Genomic DNA, 25,991 nt, shown 5'->3' on the forward strand with positions numbered 1-25,991 from the left:
ACCAGCAGGGGAGATAGAGAGCACTCAAACTTTCACAGTGCCCTCTTGGCCAGCTAGCTCCACTGCCTCTTCAGTATTTGAAGCTTCCAAAGCAGTATGGCAAACCGCAATGGGAATCACAAAAGCTTTCCTCACAGCGAACGATGGCCCATCACAAGGGCATGAACTCATAAAGGAGGGAATGCACATCCTCCTGGAGGGAATAAACTCATCCTCCTTATTGTATAAGTGGAAGGGAACACACGCGCCTCCTGGAGGGAATCACACATCCTCCCAACACACTGGAGGGAATGAACTCATCCTCCTATTCATAGAACTGGAGGGGAACACACGCGCCTCCTGGAGAGAATCAACACATCCTCCAAAAAAAACATGCTGGAGGGAATGAACACATCCTCCTAAATTTAAACTGAACATGAATCCTGAAGATTGTTTTCCAACTTTCTCCCAAGGAAGGAACTTCAGGAAATTAGAACAGAACCTGAAAAAACAGATTCACAGCATACAGACAATCATACAGGGAGGGCTCATGGCTTCATCTGCTATGACTAAAGGAAAGAAAATTACCAAGGTAAGAACCTAATTTTCCCTTCCTTGTCATCAAGCAGATGAAGCCATTATGTATGGGATGTAACAAAGCAATCCCTAGATAGGGTGGGAACAAGCCACACCACGCGCTAGCACTTGTGCACCAAAACGCGCATCCCTCCTGGCAGCCACATCCAGCCTGTAATGTCTGGCAAAGGAGAGCTTAGAAGCCCATGTTGCTGCACTGCATATCTCTTGAAGAGAGAGTGCTCCAGTTTCAGCCCAAGAGGAAGAAATCGCTCTAGTAGAATGTGCCTTAAAGGCTACAGGCGGAACCCTGCCGGCCAGCAGATAAGCTGAAAAGATAGTTTCTTTGAGCCAGCGGGCAATAGTGGCTTTAGACGCTGGAGACCCTCTGCGAGAACCGGATAGCAAAACAAACAGATGATAAGAAGTCCTGAAAGAGTTAGTAACTCGCAGATACTGCAGCAGAGTCCTGCGCACATCCAAAAGGTGCAGCTGCCCAAAAGATTCTGGAAACTCTTCCTCTGAAAAAGAGGGCATAAAGGAAGGCACGGTCCGAACCGTGACTCCGGACTCTGAAAATTGCAGAAATGGGTCTCTACAGGACAGCGCCTGGAGCTCTGACACCCGTCTCGCCGAGGTAATGGCCACCAGAAAAACGGCCTTCAGTGTCAAGTCTTTCTCCGATGCTCGTCGAAGTGGCTCAAAAGGAGATGCCTGCAGGGTTTTCAAAACTAGCCCCAGGTTCCAAGCTGGACAGGGTGCTCGCACTGGAGGTCGGAGCCGAAGCACCCCTCTAAGAAACCGTGCCACATCTGGGTGAGCAGCCAAAGACACGCCTTCCACCTTACCACGAAGGGAGGCCAACACTGCCACCTGCACCCGCAGGGAATTATAGGCCAAGCCTTTTTGTACACCTTCCTGCAAAAAGTCCAGAATCGGTGAGACAGGAGCCCGCATTGGAACAATGGCTCTGGAAGCACACCAAGACTCAAACAGGCACCAAATCCTGGCATAAGCCACGGAAGTGGACCGCTTGCGGGCTTGCAGGAGAGTGGAAATAACTTTATTGGAATAACCTTTATCCCTCAATTGCGCCCTCTCAATAGCCATGCCGTAAGACCAAAGCGGCCGGCGTCCTCCATGGTCCCTGAGTCAACAGGTTCGGTACCAGAGGTAACGGCAGAGGAGCCTCCAGGAGCATCTGTCGGAGGTCTGCATACCAAGGTCTCCTTGGCCAATCCGGGGCGATGAGGACCACTTCTCCTGGGTGCAGCCGAATCCGCAAGAGCAGGCGCCCTATCAAGGGCCATGGGGGAAACACATAAAGTAGACCCGGAGGCCAGGGTTGAGCCAAGGCATCCAATCCCGCCGAGCGAGGATCTCTCCGTCTGCTGAAGAAGCACGGGACTTTGGTATTGGCACTTGTCGCCATTAGATCCATCACGGGCTTGCCCCATTTGGCACAGATCTGCAGGAATACTTCGTCTGCCAGATTCCATTCTGCTGGATCGATCTGATGCCTGCTCAGATAATCGGCCTGCACATTGCTCTGACCTGCAATATGAGCTGCCGACAAACACTGAAGATGCAGCTCGGCCCAGTGGCAAATCAGTTCGGCCTGCGCGGCTAGTGCTCTGCACCTTGTTCCGCCTTGTCGATTTATATAGGCCACCGTTGTCGTGTTGTCCGACATCACTCTGACAGCCAATCCTTCCAGGGTCACTTGAAAGGCCAGAAGCGCCTGAAGCACCGCTTTCAACTCTAGGCGGTTGATGGACCACTCTGACTCCTCGGGTGTCCATAGACCCTGGGCATGCTTCCCCTTGCAGTGTGCGCCCCAGCCCTTCAGGCTGGCATCTGTTACCACTAGGCACCAAACGGGGAGCGTCAGCGGCATTCCTCGCCACAGCATGCTGTCCGAGAGCCACCACTCCATGCTGAGACGGGCCGCAGGGAGCCAAGTAAGTCTGCATTGGTAATCCTGAGAAATAGGAGACCATCTCCGGAGTAGGGAATACTGTAGAGGTCTCAGGTGCGCTCTCGCCCAGGGTACCACTTCCATCGTGGCTGTCATCGATCCCAGCAGCTGGACAATGTCCCAAGCTCGCGGGCGGGGCATCCTCAGGAGCAGACGGACCTGATTCTGAAGCTAGCACGGCCTTAGCTCGGGTAGGGACACATAGCCCGAGACTGTGTCGAACCTGGCCCCCCAAAACTCTAGAGATTGTGAAGGGGACAGGTGACTTTTGGCCATATTGACAACCCAGCCTAGAGATTGCAGTACTGAGACCACTCTGGCTGTAGCTTGTAAGCTCTCTGTTGCAGAGTCTGCTCTGATGAGCCAGTCGTCTAGGTACGGGTGAACCCTGATACCTTCTCGCCTGAGAAAAGCAGCTACTACCACCATTACCGTCGAAAAGGTTCGGGGAGCTGTGGCGAGGCCAAAAGGCAAGGCCCTGAACTGGAAATGTTTTCCCAACACCGCAAACCTCAGAAACTTCTGGTGCGGGGGCCAAATCGGTATGTGCAAGTAAGCTTCTTTCAGGTCTAGAGACGTGAGAAACTCTCCTGGCTGAACCGCCGCAATGACGGAGCGCAGGGATTCCATGTGGAAATGCCGCACTCTCAGGGACTTGTTCACTTCTTTTAAGTCCAGAATAGGGCGAAAGGACCCACCTTTTCGCGGCATCACAAAGTAGATGGAGTATCAGCTGCAGCCTTGCTCGGCGGGAGGCACCGGGGTCACTGCCCCTAACTGAATCAGACCTTGTAAAGTCTCCTCCACCGCCACCCGTTTGACGGCAGAACCGCATCGGGATTCCACAAACACGTCTCTTACTGGGGCGTTGAATTCTATTCTGTATCCATCTCTGATCAGGTCCAGAACCCACTGATCTGAGGAAATCTTGGCCCACTCCTCGGCAAAGAGGGAAAGCCGTCCTCCGATGACAGGCATCGAGGAGAGGGCTGGCGCACCATCATTGAGAGGGTCGCCCCTGAACTCCTGGTCTTGAGCCACCGGCTGCGGAACGCTTGTCCGAGCGAAAGGAGTTCCTCTGCTGACCACGGGCACGTGACGTGAACCCAGCAGAACGCCCCGGGTGGTACCTTCTAGCTTCACGGAAGCGAGGTCTGTACGAGGAGTGGACCGCCTGGCTCTTAGAGGAAGGCCTCTGCCTATCTTCTGGCAAGCGCTGGGGTTTTGGATCACCCAGGCCTTTCACAATTTTCTCTAACTCCTCACCAAATAGGAGAAGTCCTTGAAAAGGCAACTTCACCAACCTTTGCTTAGAGGCCATGTCCGCTGCCCAGTGTCGTAGCCACAGACGACGGCAAACCGCCACTGCTACTGCCATTTGTTTAGCCGAAGCTCTGACAAGGTCATAAAGGGCATCAGCCAGAAAGGACAAGGCCACCTCCATCCGCGGAGCCATATCCAAGAAGGGCTCCGCTCCATCTCCGGGCTGAGCCACTGCCTGTTGCAGCCAAGCTAGGCAGGCTCTCACAGCATAACAGCTGCATGCAGACGCCCGAACAGTGAGACCTGCAATTTCAAAGGACCGTTTCAACGCTGTTTCCAGCCTACGGTCTTGAACATCCTTCAGGGCAACACCTCCTTCAACAGGGAGGGTAGTTCTCTTTGTCACCGCAGTGACTAGGGCATCCACTGTAGGCATTTGAAAACGAGCCATATGTCCCTCACGCAGAGGGTATAACTGCCCCATAGCCCTGGAAACTCTCAAAGGTCCCTCGGGGTCAGCCCACTGAGCCGAAACAAGCTCTAGGATGGAGTCATGCAAAGGGAAGGCCCGAGCAGCTTTCTTGGTACTAGCCATCCTGGGATTACCCGAGGAGGCCATGCCACTGTCAGGATCTTCAATCGAGAGGGCCTGCAGGGTATCTGAAATAAGCGCTGGCAGCTCATCACGGTGGAAAATCCTCACCGCGGAGGGATCATCCAGATCCTGTGGTAAATCCGCACCTGACTCTGGTTCCTCAGACCAAGAACGTCTGTCAGAGTTCTCCGAATCCTCACACCCCGACCACGGGGGGGGGGGGGGGGGGGGAAGGTGCACCACAATCTGAAGGGGAATTAACCCTTCTGCGCTTATCTTTAGGCCAAGCATCCGGGAAAAAAGCCTCACTGGGCAGTCCCAGGCCAGAATCCATCGAGGGGGCAATCAGAGGAGCCTCAGGCGACCCTTGAGGAAGGGCTCTTTTCATCATGTATGCTTTATGCAGCAAAAGCACAAAATCCGGGGAGAAAATCTCACCCTGGGCACCCAAATTCTGTCCGGTGCTAGCCACTCCTGAAATAACCTCATCTCGAGGTGCCCCACCCGGCTCAGGTCTCTCTGTGTCCACGGAGGCCGCGCCATGCGGTGTAAGCAAAATGGCGCCCGCTGCCAGCTCAGAGCGGGAAGAAACATCGCTCGCCATGCTCGGGCCGGCTCCTACGCCAATACAGCACGATTTACAGAGCCCTGCTGCTGATTTGCGCTTGCCACAAGTGGAACAGCGCTTTACATTGTCCGCAGCCATCGCCGAAAAACGGCGGTAAAATCCAAAATGGCGGAGGAGTTGGAAAACACTCTTACCTCAAAGGATCTAGTGTACAACTACGATCCTGCTGAAAATCAGGTCAAAAACCTCTGTTCCAGCGTCTCTGCGTTTAAAAATGCGACGCGACTTTTTTTTTTTAAGCTGTGAGGAAAGCAGAGGTATTGAAGACTCCGGAGGCTCAGATGAGTGGGAAAGGCAGGGAAAGGGCGAACCTATATGCCTGCATCCACTGTTGGTGGGTAAGGACAGGGAAAGCAAGGCAATATGTCCACATCCACAGAGGTATGGGTAAGGCAGGGAAAGGGCTAACCTATGTGCCTTCAAAGTGAAGCTGCTATAGCCTCCAACACCCCGGTTAACAACTGGCAAGCCAGGAACCACCTCCCGGCAGATTTTTCGGGAGCTCGAACAAGCTGCAGCCACCCTGCTAAGGGAGATAGAGAATACTGAAGAGGCAGTGGAGCTAGCTGGCCAAGAGGGCACTGTGAAAGTTTGAGTGCTCTCTATCTCCCCTGCTGGTTGATGGACATAACCCATACGTAATGGCTTCATCTGCTTGATGACAAGGAAGCTCAGGTAGATAAACGCAGCTCACTCAGAGATGGGATGCTGGGTTTGTGCAATATTGTAAGAGTAAAAAGGCAAGTTCATTCCAGGGGAGCAGAGAGACAAGTGCATCCGAGACAAGGTAGAGAATGTGGGGACAGAGTGACCGAGAACACCCATAAGACCAGAGGGCGAGGTGAAGGGACCAATAGGGGACTGAAACCAAGTGGCAGAGGAGGTCACAGATGGCAGTCCTTAACTGGAGATAGAGGTTACACCCTTGCTAACCCATCATAGCAAAGATAGTAGAGATAATCAGGAAATGACAGCAGATAGACAAAGGTCTCAAGCTCAGCTGAGAGAAAGAGGAGATCTTTTGCAGGGGAAAAGACCACTGGTAATAAAACTTATACACACAAGCAGGGATGGCTGCAGTACTTATGAGACTAGATTACACACAATGCATTACTCACATATCAGTGCAGGATGTGATTGCAGCCCTGAAACGCCTAAGAAGTAAGAATAATGTTAAAAGGCATTAAACACATTTTAGAGCTACACTATAAAACTAGTTTAAGGCTGCCGGGGCAGAACAGAGAGGAAAAAATGATCAGTTTGAAGAATTAAAGAACAATTATTTCCAATATGCCTGCGTAGTTTCCTATTTAAGAACAGGGGATATGGGGAGGAAGTGACGTCACCAAACAGCATGGACGCTTGAATTGATAGCTCCGGTGGCCTCGCGGCGAAAACGACTATAATTGCAATTTAAGACAACGCTGGAGTGTTAAAAATACCAGCAGCACTACCCGGTGTAACGGTGCTTCGATAGCATATGACTTACTGTCGGACAACAGCTGATCTTTCACGATTCGCATTCGCGGGAAGCGCGACAACGCCGAAAAACAAAATGGCGGACGCACGAAAAGTGAGAGATTCGGCGAACACGGAAAAGCTCAAAATACAGGAGCTGCAAGTGGAACAACAAGTGATGACAGACCCCGCAGAGGAAGAGCAACCTGGCTTGCAAGTATGGCTGCAAAACATTAGCGCAGAACTTAAAGCGCTGCGCACAGAGGTGGCAAAGCTGGGCACTGATCTAAGAAGCGAGATTAGAGAGCTGGGAGTACGGCTGGAGGAAACGGAGACGCAAATAGAGGTCCACAGCGAGGCCCTGAGCTCGCTAGATCAGAACATCGCTGAACTGCGGGGCGATCAACAACTGTTATTAGACAAAATAGAGGACTTGGAGAATCGAGGCCGTCGTAGCAACCTGAGGTTTCGAGGCTTGCCTGAAACACCACTTTATCAAGATAGTGAGCAAGTAGTTCAACAAATTGTGCAAGAATTGTTCACTAAGAGCGGAGCTACGAAGGAAAATGTGACAGTGCAGCTGGAAAGAGCACACCGGGCGTTGGGACCGATAAGAGGCAATAAACCCAAAGATATCATAGCCTGCTTCACAAGCTACAAACTAAAAGAACAAATACTAAAACTGGCGCGACAAACTCAGGATTTCAAATGGGACTCTTACAACATTGAAATATACCAAGACCTGGCAGCGGCGACGCTGCGACGGAGAGGAGATTTGAGACCCTTCACGAGACACCTTAGAGAACTTAAAATACAATACAGATGGAGGCACCCCTTTGCCCTGGTATTTTACAAAGATGGAAAAATGCACCAAATCCGGTCAATCGCAGAAGCTAGAGTAATCTGCCCGGAAACGGCTGAGTTGGAGGAGAGGCGAGAGGCAGGCCCGGGAATAAGATCCAAAACTCGAACTCTCCCGCCGAAATGGCAGAGAGTAGGGAAGGGCCCGAAAAGACTACAACGCCAGCACTCCGCATCGCAGATCACTTGAGGAGGAAAAGGGCATGCTACAGGGAATGCTAATAACTCTAAAGTTGTTGTTGAAGTTGAAGTTGACTATGTGAAATACCACTCCAGCGTTGGACATGAGGTAGTTTCAAAAATGTTGTTGCGGTGAGGCCCCGAGGAAGCGCCAGCTGTTCCTTCCTCTGAGTAGGCACACAAGTAGGTTGTAAAGTGATGCCTAGAATGCACGGGGGGAGGATGGGAGGGGGGAGAGGGGAGGTTGTGGGGGGGATAGAAGGGAACAAAAGCAGACTATATGTGGCGCAAGTAATGGGTATGGAAAATGCTGCTGGCCAAATTAAAAACATGGTGGAGGAGCGTAAGATTACATGATAAGTATTAATGGGGGATATTAAGTGTATGCTGCTAAATGTCAGGGGGCTGAATATACCCAGAAAACGACAACTACTGTTTCGTGAACTAAAGCGACTTGGGGTAGACATAGGATTGGTACAAGAGACTCATTTTAAACCTAGATATGAATACTTATGCACCAACAAGAAATATCCTATCATCCACTTTGCCTCGAGTACAGACAATACAAAAAGCAAAGGGGTACTGGTGGCATTTCGCAGTGGTAAGCCCTGGGAAATAAAAAAGGTCATAAAAGATAAAGAGGGGAGATACCTGTTGATAGTATTTGCACTGGGGGAGAGAACATATACAATAGTGAATATATACTGTCCCAACACAGATCAGGGGGACTTTCTCCAAAAGGTGGACCAGATTCTAGCCAGGCATGTTGAGGGATCTTTACTGGTGGGAGGTGACTTTAATCTTACTTTAAACCTTTTGTTAGACAACACAGCAAGCAAGGCGAGTTATGCCAAACAAGATAGGCGAAAACTACATGAGTTCATAACACGTTGGCAGCTTATAGATTACTGGCGAAAAGATAACCCTACTCAGCGAGCATACACATACAACTCTACAGTACATCAATCGTCTTCTAGAATAGATATGTGGCTGGGGGATGCCTCCTTGCTGGGATCAATAGGTGAGCAATCTATATTTTCACATACCTGGTCGGATCACTCACCGGTGACGCTAACAATCAAGGACCCAGTCCCTAGAAAGAAGAAACGGCAGTGGCGCCTTGATGACGCCCTACTGGCGGATCCATCTAACATATCCCAGATAGAAACGAAAATTCAGGAATATATCCAGTTTAATGATAATGGGGAGGTTTCCCCAATAGTGCTCTGGGAGGGATTTAAAGCGGTAATAAGAGGACATTTGATAGCCCTACGGTCAAAGAGATGGAAGGAAAGATGTGCTAGAGAAACTGAATTACGCCAATTACTTACTCAGACTGAGCAGTTAATTCAAGAGGGGAAAGAGCAGAACCAACTGGAACTCAGGGGACAGGCACATAACATCCGCACACAGATACAGGACCTAGAGCTAGCAGATGTGGCAGAAAAATTGCAACGGGTGCGTCAATTATATTTTGAATTTGGGAATAAACCCAGCAGATTACTAGCTCATAAACTAGCCCAACACACTAGCAGAAATATGATAAGTGGCCTTAGAGATGCAGAGGGAAGGATACACACTGAATCAGAATTTCTAGAAACAGCTTTTAGCAGATATTACCAGCACTTATACAGCACTGAGGGGAGCAGCGAAACAGAAGAAATTAGGGCCTACCTAACGAGTGTAGACCTCCCACGACTCCCAGAAGCGGCAAATCAAATATTAGGGGAACCCATAACACAAGAAGAGGTAGAACTAACGATCAAGGGGCTATCCGTTCATAAAGCTCCGGGGCCAGATGGGTTCACAAATAAATTTTATAAAACGTTTGGGAAATATTTGGCCCCTCTATTGGTGCGGGTGTTTAACTCATTGGATGAGAATACAGGCCTCCCACCGACATGGAACCTGGCTACGATCACGGTTCTTCATAAACAAGGCAAAGACCCACAGCAGTGCAGCTCCTACAGACCCATCTCATTGCTAGGAGTAGATTATAAAATATTCTCCAAAATTATGGCCATTAGGCTGCAGAGATATCTCCCACAACTTATACATGAAGACCAGGCAGGTTTTGTGCAAGAACGACAAACATTTGATAATATTAGAAGGACCCTGCAGGTCATCCAGGGGGCCCGAACACTTCAATCACCTCTATGTATATTATCTTTAGATGCGGAGAAGGCCTTTGACCGGGTCAGTTGGCCATTTCTTTTTGCAGTATTAAAAGAGGCAGGGGTGGGAGGGCGCTTTGCGGAATGGCTACATCTAATATATAAGAACCCCAGTGCAGCAGTGCGGGTTAATGGCACATTGACCAGTCCTTTTCCCCTATATAGAGGCACTAGACAGGGGTGCGCATTGTCGCCCCTGCTATTTGCTCTAGTAATGGAGCCATTGGCAATTAGGATACGAGCACACCAAGGAATACGGGGCCTTGTAGGAGGGGGCATTGAAACAAAGATACTACTCTTTGCAGACGACATTTTACTTCTTTTGAGGGATCCCCTGACTGCTTTCCCAGCGCTAGAGGATGAAATTCAGACATATGGAGCGCTATCGGGCTTTAAGATAAATTTCGAAAAGTCTGAGGCGCTTGATATAAATCTACCTAAAACTTCTCTAGACACATTAAGAAAACAATTTCCATATAGATGGGCAGCTAAGTATATTAGATACCTTGGGGTCAACATACCACGTCAGGTGGAAGAAATATTTGAATATAACTTTCCGAGTAAGGTGCGGGAACTATTCCGGGAATTAGAACGATGGGAGGGACTGACTATATCTTGGGTGGGCACAGTGAATGCAATAAAGATGATAATACTCCCGAAATTGTTATACTTATTCACGGCCCTCCCAGTCGAGATACCGGACGCCTTTTTCCGGGGCTTGCAAGGTAGAATATTCTCGTTTATTTGGAAAAAAAGACCACCCCGGGTAAGGCGTGAAATGATGTACCAATTTCGAGACAGGGGGGGCATGGGGGTTCCATCTTTTCAAGACTACCATATAGCAGCCCACTTACGAATCCTAGCAATTTGGTCCCAGAACACAGGGAAAATCTGGACAGATATAGAACAAAGCTGGCTAGAGCCATACCCACTTAAAGCTATACCATGGTTACCAAAACATACTTTGCGAGGCCTGATTAAGAGAGGTCCCCCTCTTTTGCAGGGGCCCTTGAAGATCTGGTATAAGGTTAGAGAACAATTTTTCCCCGAACGCAAATACTTCAAACATATATATCTCAGATATGCACCCCAATTTGGTCCAGGAACTGCAAACAGTGTATATAAAGATTGGGAAGATATGGGATTGTATGCATTAGGACAGATGTGCGAGGAGGGGGAGATTCCCTCCTATTCGCAATTATGCCAGGAACATGGACTTTCTCCCATACAGGCCTTTCATTATCATCAGGTGCAGAACTTTATTAAATGTAAAGCGAGAGAAGAACTTGAGTTGACTGAGACACAACTAGAAAAAGGAATGACAAGCGGGGGAAATAAGGGAGGTATATCTAGAATATATAAGGCACTCATGGCCCGAGAAAACCCGGTAGAACGATATACACATAAGTGGGAGATGGCAATAGGTACTATATTTGAGCCAGCACAATGGAAAAGGGCGCTTAAATCCTTACTTAGAGTATCAATCTCTAGCACCATGGTAGAGAATGGGCATAAAATTTTGTATGGTTGGTACCATACCCCGAGTCGCTTAGTTAAGATGTTTGGGTCGGGCTCCTCCCAATGCTGGCGGGAATGTGGAAGTGAGGGTGATATGTATCATGTATGGTGGTCATGTGTACACGCACAGAGATACTGGAAGACAATTGTGGACTATATAAATCTAGTGACTGCCACACACTTTCAGCTAAAGGCAGAATATTGCCTACTTCATTTTAAACCACCAGCAATCCAGTCACATGTGCATCAGTTTGCCACGCAAGTGTTTGTGGCAGGTAAGCTAGTACTGGCGGCGGCATGGAAAAAACCTAGCTTGCCTGACATTTCAAGGGTACAGGAAAAACTGAAATATATACAATTGATGTCTAAACTCACAGCTATGAATAAAGGACGAATGGCCCAACACCAAAAGATTTGGGAAGCATATCTCACTTGGTCAGCATCATCAGTGAACATACAAGGACATAAAGACTGCTAATAAGGGAAGGGGGGAGAAAAGAGGGGAGGGGAGGATGGGAATTGGGGATTAGTTTAATGATGTTAAAAGCGGAAGTGACAAAGCATTGTAAAAAGCAATCATTTCAAAAGTTATTTACTTTGTGGAAGTATAATTGTTTAATGTTGATCGTTATGAAAACACTATAAATAAAAAAATAAAAAAATAAAAAAAAAAAGAACAGGGGATAAACAGCACCACTGGAATGGATCTGGTTGGGAAATTAAGACGTCCAAGTGGAATTTTGGAATTGCATATAGTTGTTTTGAAGGGGGGGGGGGGGGGAGAGTGAAGAGCCTGAGAAGCTTAAATATATGACTGAGGGCAAGATGCACTAAACCTTAACGACCCTCTAACAACCCTTTAACAAAGGAAATTCCTAACCGTCGCATGCATTAAAGGCCTTTTTCCGACGAAGCAAGCAGCTAACAAAAACGGAATACAAAAGAGTAACTACCATTGTAATGTGGACGATTCGGGATGCACTAACCATACCGACGATTGCACCGAATCATTTATTGCAATATATTTTACTTGTAGTCAGAGCTGTCCTTAAGGCCTGAGCTGTCAGACACGCCGTTACTCCCCGCTCCCCCCTGCAGCATACAAATCCAAGCTGGCATGTTTAAAAGTGAGATTAAATAAAAACGCTACCGCAGTACTTCCTAGGCTTCCCCCTGCATCCATAGAAAACTAAAAACAAAAATCGAAATAGGATCGGGAGGGGGCAAGGGCGCTCGTCAGGAGCGTCCTGTATGGACGGCCTTGCCCCCCCCCCCCCCCGCTTCCCCCTGCACGAAAAATCTTAATTTTAGCAGCCCCGGTCCCCCTCCCTTCCTGTTCCTTTCTCTCTTCTCTGCCAAAGCTCCGCCTCCTGTCATCCTCCGCCCCCGTGCCCCGCCCCCTCCCTCTGCTATTTTGATATTATTGTATTTACCTAATTGGTCAGCCCTTGCTAAGCATCTATTCATCTCTTCTCTTTGTCCATGTCATACCTCGCCTTGATTACTCTAATCTCCCAAACTCTAACAATCTTTTCATAACATAGCTATTCACAACCTCCGTCAAGCCTGAAAATATGATTGTGTCTCCCCGTTGCTATTCTATCATCACTGGCTTCCTGCCCAGTTCGGGATTAAGGTCAAGATTTATGACTTTAGGTCACAGGGCTCTATCTGAGCTCCCTTACTATTCCTCGATACTATGCTCCTCTTCTGACTTTCAGTTGGTTATTCTCACTGAATTTCGTGTCTGTCTTTTCATAACCAGAGACTCTGCGTTCTTTTTTCTGGTACCAACATTCTAAAATTCAATATTTTCTCCCCTATGGTTAGAGGCACCCAACGCCAAGTTCAAAGCCATCTTAAAAACTCATCTGTTCTCCTTAGCATTTCATATTTCCTAGGTTCTGTGCGCAATGGGACCACAGACTCAACCTGCTCTGCTATCCTAATTCTCTACCTCCTATCTTCATCTCGTCAAGCTGTTGGAGTTCTTTTATTTAATTTTGATTGCAAACTGCTTTGATTTGCCTTTCATGAAAGGTGGTACATTAAACCTGAATAAACAATGCTCACTGTTGATTTATGAAATAATTTTTCAAAAGTGTCAATCCCTAATTTTTTTTACTGCTATAATATTGTATCCTTTTACAGTATTTCATTTCAATATCTAATTTGAGGCTAAAACCATCACTTTCTCACCACATCTTTGAACCAAAAGGACTGAGCCCAGAGGAAAATGATTCTCTCTTACTTACATCACATAGTCTTTCACAGAAAAGGCTTCGATGAGATGCTTTCGATCCTCCACTGACACTTTCACTGTCACTGTCTCTACAACTGTTCTGACCTGGCTTGACCTGAAGACAAGGAAAGGAAAACAAGACACATCAACACTTTGTCCTCTTAATTCATAGGTTATGTAAACTTGGAAAATGACTGTGACAGACTTTGACACCAATAAACTAATTGCATTAACATCATAGAAACATTGAAAATGACTGCAGATAAAGACCACATGACCTATCCAGTCTGTCCATCCATATTCCTTCCTCTCCTTTAGAGATCCTATAATGTTTCCCCATGATTTCTTGAATTCAGATACAGTCTTCACCTCCATCACCTTCTCCTTGAGGATGTTAACACATGTACATATGAGGTTAGAGGCGCGTATTCATGGCCAGTGTATTAGGATGAGAATGAAATGAATGTCACAGGTGAGCACAGTAATGCAGACTGGATCACAGAAATAGCTACATCTATGTGAAGTGTTAAAATTTTGGCATCCATGTGACTGCCTTGCATTTTCTGTACTTTAACGCCCATATTATTTTGCTACATTCATACATAATTAGATATTTTGGACACTTTGGCACCCCATTACCTCATTAGCATAAATTTCTTGTCACGGAAATCTAGTTTAAGTGTATTAACAGCGCTAAATAACGTGTTAAGTATTTGCAACAGAGCATGCAGGCATTTATCCCCTCATTCTATAGCAGGTGTCCGCCTAAGCATCTAATTCACGCCCAACTTAAGTTGCCTGCATTTACGCTTGCTGACAGCAGGTGTAAATGCCGACACCTAAATTAGGCACGGATCGGGTGTACCGTATAAGAATATGCATAACTCATAAGAACGTCCCAAAATGCTCCCTAAACATGCCCCCAAAAAGTACACATCCTCGGATTTACACGCAGATCATTACAGTATACGATCTGTGTGTAACTCCCAATTAAGTCCAAGTAATGCCAATAATTGGTTAGCATCGGCGCTGATTGGCTCATTAATCAATTAAGTTGCACACACATAGTGGCGTTCCTGGCCTGGATGGCACCCGGGCGGAGCGCCGATGCCCACCCCCCCCCCGCTAGACAACACCTCCCCCCCCCCCCCGGCGAAATGACACCCCCCCGGGTGCACGCCGCTGGGGGGGGGGGGGGCGTGCTGCAGCGCGCGCCTGCTCCTCCGAGTTTGCTAAACTTCGTTTGTTCACTGCAGCTCCCTCTGCCCTGGAACAGGAAGTAACCTGTTCCGGGGCAGAGGGAGCTGCAGCGAACGAACAAAGTTTAGCGAACTCGGAGGAGCAGGCGCGCGCCGCGGCACCCCCCAGCAGCGTGCACCCGGGGCGGACCGCCCCCCCCCCTTGGTATGCCACTGCACACACAAATCAGCAATGCACACTGATTTGCTTGTGCAACTTTAGTTACCATATATGTTCTCAAGAACGTTATCTCGATTGAAATCTTTATTGTCATGGCATGATTTTAAAACAGTGTTGCAGTCTATAGCGTTCAGTTGTCTAGATTACTGCAACAATGTATATCTTGGTTTGCCAAAGTAATCACTTCAGGCACTTCAAAACAGTCATGAACTCTGCTGTCCGATTGTCTGTGGGCCTTTCACTTTCCGAACATACTACTTCCTGTTTGAAGCGTCTGAAATGGTTACCAGTACGATGGATAATATTGTATAAGTTGTTGATCCTGACTCATCAGGCTATTTACCAGGATTCAGTTCACTATTTAAAACTGCTGTGCAGCGGTTTATGCCATCTCGATCCTTGCGTTCTGAGCATCAACATATGCTTATAATTCCAGCATTGCAGCATGTACGTTTGGAACTCGCAAAGCCTGGTACCTATTCCATCAGGGGACCCACTGAATGGCACAGTCTGCCGCTGCAGCTTCAATGTGAAACCAGTAAACCAGCATTTCGGAAACACCTGAAAGATTTTTTTGTTGTTTAAAGCCTTTTATAATACTGACTGCTGATGTATTTGTGATCTGTCTTCAGTTCTCAGGTTTTCTGTATTTGCTTATATTTGTATAAATGTTTTATTGTAACCCGCCCTGGATAAGGGTGGGTTAAAAAATAATAAAATTCAAGCTCTTACTCACATGTCACAGACTCACGCACTAACCCCCCCACCCCCATTCTATATAGTGTGCTTATATTTAGACGCCAAAATCGGCTCGGATTCTATAACACCGTGAGCAACTTAATTGGCTTAACAATCTAATGAGCACTGATAACAGGACTTAAGCAATAATGAGCACTAATTGGCACTGATTAGAATTTAGGTGTGCAACTTGCTAAGCGTATTCTTTAATGACATGAGCCGAACTTCTAATGCACAGAGGTAAAAAGGGGTATGGTTATGTGCGTGGAAATAGGCATTTCATGGGCGTTCCAAAATTTTAGTGCCTAGTTATAGAATATGGCGCCTAAATCTGCACGTGGAGATTTATACCAGGTTTTCATTGGTGTAAATGGATTGTGCAGATATCGGTACTGAAATATCAACTAAGTATATTCTATTGGCGCCTAAATCTAGCTGCCGATTATAGATTACGGCCATTTCTTGAAAAAAAAAAAAACAAAGACCTGCCTTTTACCCACTGTGGTAAAAGGGGGCCTCGGTGCACATCAAAAACATGAGTCGAAGCCAGCGCAGGCCTCCTTTTGCCGCAGCTTCATAAAAGGACTCCTTAACCAGCTATGGGTTTACCTCATAAAGGTAAGACTGACTTTTATATGGTCCTATTTATATGGTTACCCTGGCTGGTTAAGGGCTGAATATCGGCACTTAATCGGCTGAGTACAGACTCAGCCCATTTAACCCATTCATTTAAGCCAATGATGTCACTATGTACATACCTTTCACCAACAACATCACAGAAATATTGGATAAAATTTAAAAAAAAAAGGTCTGGACCTTATGGAAAAATAGGCTACAACTTTCAAACTCAAACTAAATAAAAATAAAACCAAATTCCTGGTTCTATCAAGTCCACATGACGCCACTTCCTACCAAAACTTCACAATCAACCAACAAACGTACCCAATCAAAACACAACTAAAAATAATAGGTGTATTCTCAATAATAGAATACCAAGTCTCTGCAATCACATCAAAGAATTTCAGAAATCTAGGGAAACAGAGACTTCTTTCCCAATCATTTCACCTAATAGTACAATTGCTGATACTGTCCTAACTAGACTATTGCAATGCAGCAGGGTGCAAAGAAAAAATACTAAAATCTCTGCAGACCATTCAAAACAGAGCAGCAAGACAGATACTCAAAAAGTCAAAATACGACAGAGCAACACCACTACTCAAAGCATTACACTGGCTCCCAATCAAGGCAAGATTGTTTTTCAAAGCAAGCACTCTTATTCTCAGAATACTGTTTGGCATGTCTCCAGATCCTAGACCTGATTGAACTATCCCCAAGAAATGCAAACCCAGGAACCAGAAGCTACTTACTACTTCACCTACCAAATTTCCGAAACATAACATACAAATCCATCTACACAGCTGGGATCTAAATGGTAGACCTCAATACCCAATATCACAAGAAGCATCACAAACTACCTCAAGTTCAGAAAAGAACTAAAGATCTACCTCTTCAAGAAATTCTATGGCTAACCATACATGATACCAAAGTTCTACACCACTTTCTGATCATAACACACCAATGTAACACCATCTAACTGAAAATTGTAAGCCACACACATCACTGTAATTTCAATAACTGTAAATTATAAGCCATTTTGAATTGAAACTTGCTTTTGGATAATAGTGGGATACAAGAATGAATAAATAAATAAAATAAATAAATTAGCTTAGCAAGGTTTACAACAGGTTTGGGCAAGTTCGTACAAGAAAAATCCATAAGCCATTATTAAAATGGACTTGGGAAAATCCACTGCTTATTCCTGGGATACCTGAGAAACTGCAGTGACAAAATTCTACTACTTCTTGTTAAATACACAAAACACTCGGTGGTAGAATGTATGGAGAGGTTGTGAGTCGGTCCGAAGTCCAAAGTGTGCGTATCCCTTGAGAAAGCCTTGCAGAGCGAAACAGGCACCTGTAGGGGCAGCTAGTGGAATAGCAACATTCCATGTAGAATCTCCAATAGGGAAAGGGAAATGGGACTTGATATACCACCTTTCTGTGGTTTTTGCAACTACATTCAAAGTGGTTTACATAGTATATACAGATACTTATTTGTACCTGAGGCAGTGTGTGTGTATGTGTGTGTGTGTGTGGGGGGGGGGGGGGGGGGTTAAGTGACTTACCCAGAGTCACAAGAAGCTGCAGTGGGACTCAAACCCAGTTCCCCTGGATCAAAGTCTGCTGCACTAACCACTAGGCTACTCCCCCATTCACATACAGCACTTAAGAAATAATGAGAACTAATTGGCACCGATTAGAATTTAGGCACACAACTCGCTAAGCATATTCTGTAATGACGTGCACCAAACTTCTAACCCGTGGAGGCAAAAAGGGGCATGGTTATGGACGGGGAAATGGGTTTTTCATGGGTGTTCCAAAATTTAGGCGCCTAGTTATGGGATGTGGCACACTGCGCCTAATCCACATCAGGTTTTCATTGCTGTAAACGGATGCGCGCAGATATCGGCGCTTAAATATCAACTAAAGCATATTCTATAATTGGCGCCTAAATCTAGATGCCGATTATAGAATACGCTTAGTCGGCACTGATTTCAGCGTTGATTTTTTTAGGCACCATACATAGAGTCTCCTCCATAGCGGCAGTGTTCTGTCTGTTCTCCAGATAACTTATCTGCATGACTTAGGCCAAAACTTATCCAGGTATCTTAGTTCCGCTCCTTTTTCTGTCCTAGGTTATCTGAATAGCTTACTGAATATTGCCGTTCTCAAGATAAGATTCGGGACAGCCCATGCCCAGCAGTACTTATCTGGATAGCAGGTACTGTTTTTCGGATAAATGCTTTTTAGTATTGTCCCACAAGATTTTATAAAGACGGTTTCCCTAAAGGCTAGAAATGCAACCATGAAGCAAGCGTAATTATTTTGCTGTTGGACCCAGATCGGAGAATGAGTGGGATAAATGAAATGAGGTGTAGTAGAACTATAAACAGAGTTAATTCCAGAAAATTCTACTATAGTAGTACCAGGAGAAGTTAAATAAAACAGAATTCTTGTGCAATTAAACTCTGTTCTTTAATTAAAAACATTACCCCACTCTAGCAGGTTTTCATGTACAACCATTTCATTAATTGCTCTAATCTCTCTCCTCTTCCTTACTATCTTTTTTTTTTTTTTTTTTGAAGAATGAGAGTGAGGTCAAAGGAGCTGCACTGCTTGTCCGTGGAGTCAGGAAACGTGATAAGCAAGACATGTCATAGCAAACTGCAGAGCTATTGAGTTTGGTGAGAATAACATAGAGTGCTAAAAACCGCTAAAGGGGACATGCAGAGTTATGGAGTTATTGAGCTGGGTTCTCCAGGGGTCTCGGTAGTCTAATTATTTCATCAATAGATGCTATAAAAGAAAAGACGCTAGTGTACAATTGTGCAATCTGTCAAACCGGGGGGGAGGGGGGGGGAATGAAACTAGCGAGTAATTGCTGTGATTCCGAATGGGAATCTTGTTTGAAGTAAAAGTGCAGAAATTGCTCTCCTAGTGATTTGATAAGGTATGTCCCACCTGGAAAGGCCAACATAGCCCAGTAACATAGGAAAGTGTTAGGGGACCTATTGTAAAAAAAGGTCCCTATCTTTGTTATGGATGGAAATCTACTGAAATAAAGAACAACAACATTATTTAATTGGATTGAGATCATGCCTTTTTCAGTAGTAGATCCAAGTGAGTTACATTCAGGTACACTAAGCATTCCCTGTTCCCAGAAAGCTTACAAACTAAATTTGTACCTCAGGCAATAAAGGGTTAAGAGACTAGCACAAGATTACAAGGACCAGCAGTGGGATTTGAACCTTGGCTTCTCTGGTTCTCAGCCTGATGTTCTGACCACAAGGACACTCCTCTACTCTACTACATTATAAATTCATATGAATATCCAGTGGTGTACTGAAGCAAGCATCCACAAGTGGTTATAACCCTGGGTGTCGACCTCACAGAGAGAGGAGGGGGAGTGGGGGGGCTGCTGAGAGGTCAAAACAGGAAGTCTGTGTCAAAGAGAGCAGGAACGTGGCAGGTCTCAAAAAAGATACAGCAGAATTAGAAAAGGTTCAAAGAAATGCATTCCAAAATGATTAAGGCGAAGGAACTCCTCTAATATGAGGAAAGCCTCTAGAATTTATGGCTCTTGAGCTTGGAGAAGGCTGAGAGGGAATGTAACAGAGATCTACAAAATCCTGACTAGAGTAGAGCGGTTAAACCCAAATCAATTGTTTACTTATTAAAAGAAAAACAAATAGGAGAAACTATTTTTACACTCAGCCAGGGTGAGGCTGTGACAGTGATGTTGTCCCCCAGGCAATAAGGATCATGGGCCCCCATAAGCTCCCATCCAACAGAGATTACTGGTTCTGCATCCATCGTAATATTTCTAAATCTCACTTTAAACCAATAGTTCTCAACCTTTTCTCAGTTTGGACAAAGTGATTTGGTAGCCGTGCTAGTCCACTTTTAAAGGTAATAAATAGAAATAAATTGAAACAGAGAAAAGAAAGTAACATGATACTTTTTTTATTGGACTACCAATACATTTTTTGATTATATTTCGAAGGTAACCCTTCTTATTTCCAATCTGAAGAAGAAGGGTTACCATTGAAAGCTAATTAAAAAATGTATTAAGTTAGTCCAATAAGAAAGGTATCATCTTATTTTCTTACCTCTGTGTTGATTTATATCTATTTATTATCAGTCTGCATACAATTGATAGACAACGATCAAATATGTGACACCCTGCATAAATGATTATCACAGGTCTTTGGTGTGACATAGAAGGTAAAATTATGTATCATACCTGATAATTTTATTTCCATTAATCATAGCAGATCAATCCATAGACTGGTGGGTTGCATCTACCAGCAGGTGGAGATAGAGAGCAATCTTTTGCCTCTCTATATGTGGTCATGTGCTACCAGGAAATCCTCAGTATAATCGATATCAAAGCTCCATCCGCAGGAATCACCAAACATAGAGAATTACACACAAAAAGGGACACTCCGCCACCCAACCACCGCCGAAGCGGGGGGGGGGGCACCCACATCCGCCGATGCGGGGGGAACTGGCATATCCTGCTACCGCAACCGCGGGAGGAGCTGGCTTAACCCATCACCGCCAAAGCGAGAGGGAAACAAAGCTACCCTACTGCCGCACGAAGCGGGAGGGAGCACTGGCATAATTTAGTTATGAATCCAACCACTGTCGAAACGGGGGGAAAGAAGCAGCAGCTCACTGTAACACAAAGTTGTCCCAACTCCAGGGAAATCCAAGTGGAAAAACTTGAACTCGAAGTCCTCCTGAACAGGAACTGAAGTCTAAACTTGAACCTGAAATATAACTGAACTAGAACAAACAGTACAGATATCTGGGAGGGACTATGGATTGAACTGCTATGATTAATGGAAAGAAAATTATCAGGTATGATACATAATTTTACCTTCCAAATCATCAAGCAGATCAATCCATAGACTGGTGGGATGTACCCAAGCAGTACTCACCCAGGGCAGGACATGGAAATCCCAGAACGCAACACTGAAGCCCCAAACTGGGCCTCGGCCCTTGCTGCCACGTCCAAGCGATAATGCCGTGAGAAGATATGAGCCGACGCCCAAGTCGCCGATCTGCAAATCTCCAAGGAAACTGACCTGGACTCTGCCATCAAAGCCGCCTGTGCTCTAGTAGAATGAGCCTTCAGCTGGATAGGCGGCACCTTCCCTGCGGCCACATAAGCCGCCACAATCGTTTCCTTGACCCAACGTGCCACAGTAGGTTTAGATGCCTGCAGACCCCTATGGGGGCCCGCGAACAGCATGAACAGGAGATCCGACTTCCGGAAATCGTTGGTCACTGCCAAGTATCTGATAACTCGTCTAACATCCAGGCATCTCAGAGCACGATACTCCTCTGGATAATCCTCCCTAAGGAAGGAGGGTAGACAAAGCTGCTGATTCACATGGAAGCGAGAAACAAGCTTGGGCAGGAAGGAAGGCACTGGGCGAATAGACACTCCTGCCTCCGTGAACCGCAGGGCTTCAAGATTGTGTTTTTTTTTTAAACGGAGCCAGCGGGAGGGGTGGAGAAAAGGAGGGACCTGGCACCACCAGGTTTGCACTTGCTCACGAAGAGCCCACAACCCCAGGTACTCAACAAAGCCTAAGTAAATAGGCGTGGAGACCAAGCCAGAGCTGCTGCGTGTGACCACACACCTGCTAGATAAAGAGAATACTGAGGATTTCCTGATAGCACATGACCACATATAGAGAGGCAAAAGATTGCTCTCTATCGCCACCTGCTGGTAGATGGACACAACCCACCAGTCTATGGATTGATCTGCTTGATGATATGGAATACCAGTTCTTATCAGTTAAATGTGAACATGCTCTGCATCCACAATAAACCAATCCCCCCCCCCCCCCCCCCACAGGTGCAGATCATATCTATCACATTTTTCCCTAAAACATATCATACAAAAAAACAATGATTCTAATTCTCAAGTCATCTGATCAATAGCAACAAAAATCTCTCCTCTATCAGGCACACTGTGAAATAATACAAAACCTGAAAAAAAAATCCCAGCTCATCATACATGTAGCAAAGATGTTATTCAACCATAGCACTATTTCTATGATTCAAATAGCACGAGCCCTACCTACAAATAGGTAGCATAATTATTATACTGAGCCCTAATACACCAATACACCTACTATTGGTAAAAGAGAACAAGTGGGGCAACTACAAATCTCTACACAACAACTACATGCAAACAGAATACCACAACTCAGTCACATTCAAAACACAGACATACCATCACCAAATACAGTACAAGGATCACAAATTAGAAATAGAAATATTAAGACAAAAATTGAACTGAGAACCCCAATAAGTCAAACTTGGCATGTACCGTTATCACTTGAGAAATAAATACAAAAATACATTTCCTCTTGTTCTAAACATATGTAATGCACATTTCCCAGTGCTAACTATGGCCATTTTATTTTTCCAAGCATGTTGGGTCTATATGTCTTCAACTAACTCTTTCCAGGGAAAGCTGTCCATTTGTCATTTTTTTCTCTTTCCTTCTGTCTTCTTCCATTTCCACAGTACATCTGTTTGTCTGCTCAAATTTCACCCTTTCACTTTCTAGTCCTCCATCTTCTTTTTACTTTTCACCTATCAACTTTTCATCTCCTCCTCTCACCTAAACTGCATGAGAGGCACTGGGGTAGAAGAGTAGGTCAGCTGTGCTCTTCTGCTCTCAGCTGAGATTAGACCTCCTGGGAGTGTATCAACCCCTGGAGACCTAAGTTACACCACTGAGTGCAGCTATGGCCATAGGCATCTGGAATTGCAGCCTTCTCTGTTTTCATAGAAAAATGTTGTCCTACCCTAAACCACTCAGCTATATGGATAACAGCTGAATATCACCATTGTCTATACGGCACAGCTGTCTGTACTGTCTGTGAATATTCTGTGCTCCAGTTTCCACAGATAGTAGCATTGAGCATAGTGTGGCGTATTTAAATGGCACAGCTGGTGACTGAAGCAAATGCTGACCACAAAGTTTAAATACTGACCTGCGTGTGTTTCTCTGAGAGAGAGACAGACTACAGACAGGATCAGACTGAGACCTTTAGCTCAAAGGAGACTGGACACTGTGGATCAAAGAGTAGCTCCAGAGCTTTCTCTGAGCAATCAGGTACCCCTTGCCAAGTTTGATTGCAAGCCTTCAAAACATAAAACACAGCTGCCCACCTTATATATAGATCACCATGTTACATTAAAGCATCTCCTCTTCTTAAGGATCTACATTTATTTATCGCCTTTTTGAAGGAGTTCACTCAAGGCAGTATACAGTAAGAATAAATAGATCAAACATGAGCAATAGGCAATTACAGCAGTAAAAATATTCAAAAACAATACAAAGTATGGCATGGTATACTATTTCCAATGTCAACACAATACGTAATAGAACATTATAATTGGTAGTGAAGGGTAAGGCAAAGTTGTAACATATAGATGGGTAAGAAAGTAGGAAGAATTAGAAAGTAAGGTGGCTGATTTGAAGAAAGTTGCACATGGAGGAGTGGATAAACATGTCCTGCTGCAGTATGTGCAGCTCGAGTCACTCCTTGTGTGTGTGAGTGAGACTAACATTGGTTATCTATCAATGAAAGAATTTCATTTAAGCTCTGTGTTCTTGTTCATCAGATTCTTTATGGTATCTTACCATCTTATATGATAGATCTCATTGTTATCACCGCCAAATGCCACTTCATCATCTAGAGAATATCTCATATTACATTTCCCAAGTTGTAAAAACCTAATCTACAAAACTATCCATAATGCTAATTTTTCTTACCAAAGTACCAAACTCTGGAACTCATTACCCAAGTATATCAGAAACTCAGTTGATTACATGTCGTTTAGAAGTTTACGTAAAGCCCATTTCTTTAGATCTGTGTGCAACTAAAATGAAAAAAAACTATTTTAATAGTTGTATTCTTGTATTAATATTAATTGTCTTGTAATGCTCCTTCTTAATTTGCTATGTAAGCCGCTTTGAACCTGAGCTTTCTTGGGAAAATGCAGAGAAGAAATGTCATAATAAATAAACTATCCAGAAATATCACAAGTGACTGACTGCAAGATCACTTTACCAGTATTCATAGTTCACACATCCTTTTATCAGAAAAGCTCATGTAGAGATCTGCATGAAATGAAATATTCACCTGTTTGCCCTCTCTAATCCCTTCTAGGGTGCAGCTTTGTATCTCCCCTGCATTTTGCACCACAGGGAATTAAAGGATTACTATGTTACATTATATTTAAACTTATGGAAAAGAACACTTGAACACATTAGACAGTAGTCAGTAAGCTAAGACTCTGCAAAGCCCCAGAGGACAGGGACACCTGCTTTCTGGAGGGAGGAGACAGAGGAGGCACAGCATAACTTGGCTGCAGAGAATAATATGTAATGCACAGCTTTACTGACAACACAGCCCTCAGGGTGGGGAAATTCTGTGCGTCTCCTATACCTTGATCTCTTTCCAGGATGAATATTGACTTATTCATCTTTGAAACACTAAAAGCAACTTGTAGAGGATATATAGTACAATATATAAACTACTTCACTTCACATCTCTACATTTTAATTTTTTTCATAGGCAGCCACAGCCTCATAACCTGCATAGGATTTGTCAGTCAGAAGAATGCAATTCTGCCCAGAAAGGTTTCCTGTGTTCAGTATAATAAAAGGATATCCTTAATGAGAGGGCAGACAGATCTTAAAGCAACAGTGCAATTCATAAAAAATACAGGTAAATGAACTGACAGTTGAACCACAACATCATTCACATCCCCTGCAGAGATTTCAAGGGTGGCCCATCTCCAAGCGTGAGATTTATTACTGCCTCAGTGGGTGAGATTGAAGGTCAATAAATGAGCTTTTTGCAACAGAGCTTCAGGAGTATAAATTTAGATCCACACACCCTTCCCCCCCAAGCAATCCCTCTCTTTGGCCTAAATCAATCAATTTTCCATCCTCAGTATCCTCTCTCTCTTACACCCTCTTTATAAGCTCTTATACTCACTTACAGGGCAGTTCTATAAATTGGAGGCTAAACGTGTGAATTCTATAAATTGCGTCTAAAAAAACTGGTGCCAAATCCCCTCCCTCCACTTAAGCACTGTTCTATAAGCCATACCTAAATTTAGGCGGAGTTTATAGAATAACGCTTAATTCGTGTGTCAATTTAGGCGCGTCCATTTGCACCAACAAAAATGTGGTGCAAATCCCCACCTAAATTTATACATGGAACACCTTTATTCTATAATTGCATGCATAACTGAAGTTCATGCCCATGCTCTGCCCTGAAACGCCCATGACTCTCCCATTTCTAAGCCCTCTTTTCCAGGACATGTGTAAAATTTAGGTGTGGATCACTTACCTAAATTTACATGCATACATATTATTTGATTTTGTGACAAAACAGTGGGTTTCTAAGCCTGTGAACTGTATTATTTCATAAAGCGAATTTCTCCTTATTGGCCAGCAGATGGCGTTTGTTTTGTGTTTTAAAGCTGTTGCAGAAAAGACTATTTTCTTTTCCAGTTTAAGATTGTGAAAAGGCAACTGGCAGTACCATTGGCCAGATACTTTCAAATCTAGCCAGGAGGTACTGGATTTTCCACGGTCTCAGCTAGGGAGAACAGAGGGCAAACCTCTCTGTCCTGAGACCCTGTTCAAGACTTGTGCAAAGTTAATTTCCTGAAACTCCCCAGGTGCTGCCCAGGTAGTAACAAGTGTTAGTTTTAATG

The 25,991-nt window shown here is 45.0% G+C and overlaps 1 protein-coding gene across 4 annotated transcripts in view; it reads right to left on the reverse strand.

The window, feature by feature from the left end:
- The window catches only part of AUTS2 (activator of transcription and developmental regulator AUTS2), a 1,384,488-nt gene that overhangs the window by 1,173,859 nt on the left and 184,638 nt on the right, over positions 1–25,991 (reverse strand). For all 4 annotated transcript variants that reach the window (XM_030186244.1, XM_030186241.1, XM_030186242.1 and 1 more), the window contains exon 2: positions 13,466–13,567. In XM_030186244.1, coding sequence (XP_030042104.1) covers positions 13,466–13,567 — 102 coding nt within the window. The remainder of the gene's footprint in view (positions 1–13,465; positions 13,568–25,991) is intronic.

This window comes from Microcaecilia unicolor, chromosome 13 (assembly GCF_901765095.1).
Source record: "Microcaecilia unicolor chromosome 13, aMicUni1.1, whole genome shotgun sequence".
NCBI classification, from domain to species: domain Eukaryota; kingdom Metazoa; phylum Chordata; class Amphibia; order Gymnophiona; family Siphonopidae; genus Microcaecilia; species Microcaecilia unicolor.